Here is a 6,000-nt window from a genome sequence, read left to right as displayed (position 1 = left end):
AATAGAAGGAGGAGACCAGCCGTCGTTTTCTGATTTCTTGCCCTTCATTCCGTCAACAAGAGAGTAGGAGATAATCCCATATTTTCGGGTTTTAGAAATCTCAGGATAGGGGAGTGATTTCTAAAACCTGGATTTCTTATTTAAAATCCAAGATTCTTAAGAGAAGCAAAATTGACATTCTCCTTCTTCTCTTGTCTCCCATCGAGGATTTTAAGGAAATCCAAGATTCTAAAATCCTCGTATCCAAACGACCCCTAAATATTTCTAAAATTATGTCGTCTAATACATAAATTTAAGAAGAAAATTACTTATAAACCTTTGCACGAAAAATAATAGAGAGTGATAACTGATAAATTCGACCCCATATATCTTAAGTCGACCCTTTTTAACCGAAAAAGTTAGGGCGAGTGAGTTGTGGGGCGGTGTTCAACGGTGGATGAAAACTTTATTCACACACACCCTAACGTTTTACGTTAAAAGAGGGGTCGATTTAAGATATAGGGGGGGGGGGGGGGGGGGGGTGAATTTATCACTGCCCAAAATAAATTGTCGTATATTCAAGAGATAATACAGAAATGCAAACTACACCTATAAAAGCCAGCCCCGTGGGCCGTGGATTTATTATGGGTCGGGCGGATGCGGGCCCGGGTAAAACCCGACCCCAGTTCCAGCTGGTGTGAAGTGAGGAACTAAAGCCACCTGTTGTTCTGTACAAAAGGCCGGAGCTTTACGTCAAAATCATCGAACTGTCCGACTTTTGCCCACTTCCTCGAAACGCGAGATAAAACGTTACACGCGTGGCAGTAAGACTTGTTATACACTTGTACAATTGTCTGGGGTGTTTACGTGTCAAGAGCCTTAGCATTCATCACCTCACGTGGTGTGGATGGTTACCTACTTTAACTTTAGGAGAGTATCTAGAAGAAGGGTACACGTGTAATTTCCACGTCAACGGTGACGCATTCTTGGTAAGCTTCAAGGAACTCAAAATCTATGAGAAAACTATGTAGTATTGGGTCAAAAATACCCATGTTGTGCGTTCTCTTGGTTTTCTTTAGGTTTTTTTTTATCCTTGTGCATGGTCTCGTGTGAGAGGACAAGAAAAGAAAAGGGTTTGCGGTTTGCATGAAATCCTTCTACTTTGTTATGTCATAGTATAAAAATTGTGTTCTCGCCTCGATTAACATAGGCATCTTGGCCGAACCACATAAAATCTTGGTGTTATTTCTATTTTTCTATTGCGGATATAGGCTTATATAGATCAATCTTGCCGTGTGTATCTATTTATATAACTCCAATTCCATTTCTTCGCTAAATGATCAAATTTCGCCAGGCAACTTTTCTCAACAATTTTGCCTTAAAAAATATTCAGAAATGAGAACAAGAGTTACAAGACGATGGAAGACGGTTCTTGTAAATTCACTATCCGAAGAAGAGAAAATAAGAATGAAAAAATATAGGGAATCAAGGTGAAGAAATAAACGTTTGTTTTATAGCATCATATCATATGGAGACAAACTTACAATCGTACAAATATATCAAAATCAAATCAAATGAAAGTGTGAAAAATAAAATACAAGTCTCAGGTCATTCAACCAGGAGGAGGAGGAGGAGGAGGAAAACGACTGGAATCTGTAAATGGAGGGGCCGGAAAACTTGACCCACTTCCCGAAGGCTGATCTTCGGGAGGCCTGAAGTAAATCATTTGCGGATTCGTCACCGCAGTAGAAAACATAGGACGAGAAGAAGAAGAAGATGAGGAGGAGGAGGAGGAGAAGGTGGCTAAAGAAGTCGAAAATAGGAGTTGATCTAAAAGACTCATTGGAGGTGTATGAAAATCTAAATCTATAGGACTCTGCAAGAACTGAGAATACTGAGCATAGTCTCTTGCAATATGAGAGCTATGAAGTTGCTGAGGACCTTGAGATTGCATAAATGACTGTGGCATTGGAGAAACCTGCAAAGGGGTTGCCTGAGAAGTGGAAGGCGGCAAATGGGTCGCCTGAGAAATGGGTAATGGTGGTTGGATTCTGACGTTCTCCGGGAAGTTTAGCTTTGCTCTATTTCCTCTAAATCTGAGTGCAGCTTCGTCATATGCAAGTGCAGCTGCTTCTGCTGTATCGAAAGTACCTAACCAAACCCTAGCAGCTTTGTGTGGGTCCCTGATTTCCGCGGCCCATTTTCCCCATGGCCTTTGCCTGACTCCCCTATATCTTCTTCTCCTTTCTTCACCTCCTTGTGAAGCTCTCTCTTCTATTGTCGTTGATGGTGTTGATGTGGTTGTAACAATAGTACTCGTAGTTAAAATGCTAGGCCCTTCTCCTGCCACTGTGTGAAAGACATTGCAGAAAAAAATGAAGTTAAACCCTCGAATCTACAGCTATGCAGAGAGAGAGATTTAAATCACTAGAGATTTATGCATGATATATACTATTGTTAACTCTAAGTATTTAAAAGATCAAGATAATAAGGGATAAATTGGTTTGAGTTTGTTAGGATGTCAATGTAAGTAAGAATATTCAAGGCAGCTTGCATTTTATCATTTTTAAAATGACAAGATTTTAAATGTGGTTTTTGTGTTCCATTTTTACTATGTTTTTTTGAACTAATACTGCATTAAACTCGAATTTTCCCCGTCCTGTTCTTTTGCATAATCATGTTTTGCTAACTGTGCTCTAAATGCCTTGCTTGTAGAATTAAAACCCAAAAAAGGAAATCGATTGAATTAGGAGAGAAAAATGACCCAGAATAAGGGTTAAATAGGTATGAGTTGCTAATAATTTCTCTTGCCACAGTATGTAAGTAGAATATTCAAAACCCACTTTTAAAAATCAAACCCAAGTTTAAGATGCCTTGCGTGTAGAATTAAAACCCAAAAGAAGGACATTGAATGAAGTAGGAAAGAAAAATGGCCCAAAATACTAGAATTGGACGACTCTATATCTTTTGCATTAGGAGAACAAATACAAGTATGTATACAATGCTTTGTAGCTTATATTAGATAACTGAATAAGATGAAAATTAGTAGTTGTAAATGGAAAGCGCTTTCTTCAAAGGTACGTAAATACCTTCACGTGCAAAGAAGGGAAATAATTTACACAAGAATAAAATCTTGTTGTAAAAGGGTTTCTTGATAGAAGCTCAAAAAAATGAAAATGAAATGAAAATAGAAATTTTTTGAGACAGTTTCTACAAGGATCTTCATAGGAAGCTACATAAACTAAACAGAAGAACTATAAACAAACAAAAGTGAAGTCAGCGACGAAGATAAAGAACAATATCTAAAACATCTTTGAAAACCCGTAAAATCATAAGGAGAGATAATGAACTATAAAAAATAAAATAAGAAAGAGTGAGGTGATTCATAACTAACCCCCTTGAACTGATGATTCTCCTTGAAAAGTTTGAAAATCACCAAATCCTCTATACATTCTCAACATCGATTCTTGTAGCTGATTACTTTCCTCTCGTTCCCTCTTTTGCCCTCCAACCAAAGAAGAAGATGAAGGAGATGGAACAGAATAAGACCCAGAAACAGAACCCGTTGTACTCAAATATGGTCCCTCCCCCGCAACCACCTGTGTTAGAGCAGACACCATTACAGACATTTCATGTGTCCGACTGTAACCAGTAAATATGAAAGGTGTGGACATCGATGACGCTCCGGCCGGAGGCCGTTCAGACCCACTATCGCCAGTTCCGCCGGGATCTTCTTCCGGGAGCCAAATAAACTTTCCAGAGTCTCTTGGGTCCGCCACCTTGAACAAACACATGAAATCTTCACTGAAAAATCTAGTGTGTACTGGCTAAAACATTGGTTTTTTGTTGGCCCCTTCAACAATTAAACGGTTATATTGTCTATATAGACAGCACCCAGCCGTCTTGTATACAGTGCTGCTATTCTCAAGCTTCTTTTTAATATTTCACACTTAGGAGCCCTTCACACCATGTACTTTGACTGGATTAAGGTTTGTGAAGATCTTGGATAGAAAGAGTGTTATAGGTTTTTAAAAGGATGGTCGGTTTGGGAAGAGAATTTTTGATGAAATTGAGTTCTTTTTCTCTGTCCGTTACCGACATGGTTTGTCTTTTCCATAAATTAGATATAGATAGGTGAGAAAAAGCCTTGGGTGGGCTGTTGGATGTTTGGGGCTTAGTCAAAGCCCATCAAGATGTGGGCCCAGACTTGGCCTGTAAAATATTGTTATGTGGTGTAGCCTCCAATGAGAAGGGTTCCACTTTCGATTGATCCGAACCGTAATTTGGATCTTTTATAACCCAAAGATCATGTCAAGTAACAGTTGTAAGAAATGCCCATTTTGTTAAAGTTAGATGAGTTGCGTGATTTGTGCAAGGGCTATAAAAAAATGGGCCCACTATGCTATTGTGGGGCCGTCTCGTTGTATTAGGACCAGGTTATGGGACCGTCTCGTTCTTCAAAGCTTCTGAATTCATCTCACTTAAGCTGGCGTCAAAGAACGTCATTCTTGATTATTATTTTTTTGTGGGAGATGATAAATTCGCACCCCTTTTAGGATGATTCAAACCCCTCCTCTCATGTGAATTGGGGTAAAAAAAAGCGTCAGACTTTAACGCTTTTCGACGATGCTTTTTTACATCAATTCACTGCAAGGGGTTCGAATTTATCATCACCTTTTTTTTTTTTTCATGCTCTAGGACAAAAAAAAGGATGGCTCAAAAACATTGCTGAGAAAGGTTAATTTCTTTGTTTCTTCTCTCAATTTGCTTGTCACACAGGCCAACTCGTGAATGGAGACAAGCTTTTGTCTCCTTTCACGAGCTGGCCGGTGTGACATGAGACAAGCAGCCGCGAAATGCCTTTTGCGATGGACGCTAGCAATTCCCTGTAGAGTCATAAACCATAAATGTTTTTCAATAATCCTGCATTTTCTTTTGGGATTTGCTAGCGTCCATCGCAAAAGGCTTTTTCGCGGATGGTCGGTTGCATCTGACAGCAGCCACAAAGGCTCACTTTTCAGCAGATTCTGTCTTCATTCACTCTATGGCTGCTGTTAAAATGCAACAAACCATCTGCAAAAGCCTTCTGCGATGGACGCTAGCAAATCCCTTTTCTTTTATGTTCCTTCAATTATCTCTAAAGGCTTTCCCAATCCGAAGAAGCTAAAATTGCTAACAAGTGCCCGTTAAGGTGTTTACATGGCTTTTGAGTCTTTTTTTCTCAAACAATGTGTAGATTTACATTTCCAATGAAGCTTAACGGGTACCCCAGGGGCACTTGTTAACCAAACCCATAAAAAAGTGTTCAATAGAGCAAGGAGTGCAATTATCAAGACAAGGGATTGAGGACATTATATCTTTTAGTTTCCTAAAACGGAAGGCAACTTCTACTACGAAAGGCAGCTTCTACTAGGAATTTTGAAAAATTCCTCCTAGTTTCCTCAAACGGAAGGCAACTTCTACTACGAAAGGCAGCTTCTACTAGGAATTTTGAAAAATTCCTCCTAGTTTCCTCAAACGGAAGGCAGCTTCTACTGAGAATTTTGAAAAATTAAAAGGATCATTTTTTCAAAACTTTTTTGCTGAGAAATTCAAGAAAAATAAAGAAGCACACAAATGTCACACATTAAATGGTAGTTGTTGACATATTCAGCATCATACCTATGAAATGCACACTTGAAACAAAACAGTGGGAGTTTGCTGTGTATTTCTTTTCTTTTTTTTGTGATCCATCAAATGTGTTAGTGCCCTTGGTAAGGGCTTGCTTAAGTATAGACTAGATGGGACCCAACCTAATATGAGACAAGTTTAAAGAGCTTAATCTATCCATCAGCTCCAGGGCTTTTGGCATATAAGTTAGGTACCTAACATTTGGTCACATGTTCGAGTCATGGAAGGGATGACTTGTAGAAAGGGAACCTCGAATGGGACATCTTTAAAAGGCTTAATCTAACGCGTTCCATCAGATCTAGGGTTTTTGGCTTATTCATTATGAGAGGCCATATTATAAAACAACAAACC

General features: G+C 39.1%; 1 protein-coding gene across 1 annotated transcript; it reads right to left on the bottom strand.

The window, feature by feature from the left end:
• Positions 1-1,470: 1,470 nt before the first annotated feature.
• On the bottom strand, positions 1,471-3,996 carry LOC143888217 (ethylene-responsive transcription factor ABR1-like). The gene is made up of 2 exons (XM_077392577.1): positions 3,374-3,996; positions 1,471-2,328 (listed from the first exon to the last, which is right to left on the bottom strand). The coding sequence occupies exons 1-2, from the start codon at positions 3,771-3,773 to the stop codon at positions 1,592-1,594; spliced, it is 1,137 nt and encodes a 378-aa protein (XP_077248692.1). The 5' UTR covers positions 3,774-3,996; the 3' UTR covers positions 1,471-1,591.
• Positions 3,997-6,000: the final 2,004 nt, after the last annotated feature.

This window comes from Tasmannia lanceolata, unplaced genomic scaffold (genome assembly GCF_043159265.1).
Source record: "Tasmannia lanceolata isolate RefF3 unplaced genomic scaffold, GAP_Taslan_0.1 ptg000012l, whole genome shotgun sequence".
NCBI classification, from domain to species: Eukaryota; Viridiplantae; Streptophyta; class Magnoliopsida; order Canellales; family Winteraceae; genus Tasmannia; species Tasmannia lanceolata.
Note: the sequence above shows the minus strand (reverse complement) of the source record. Positions and strands in the feature narration are given on the sequence as shown.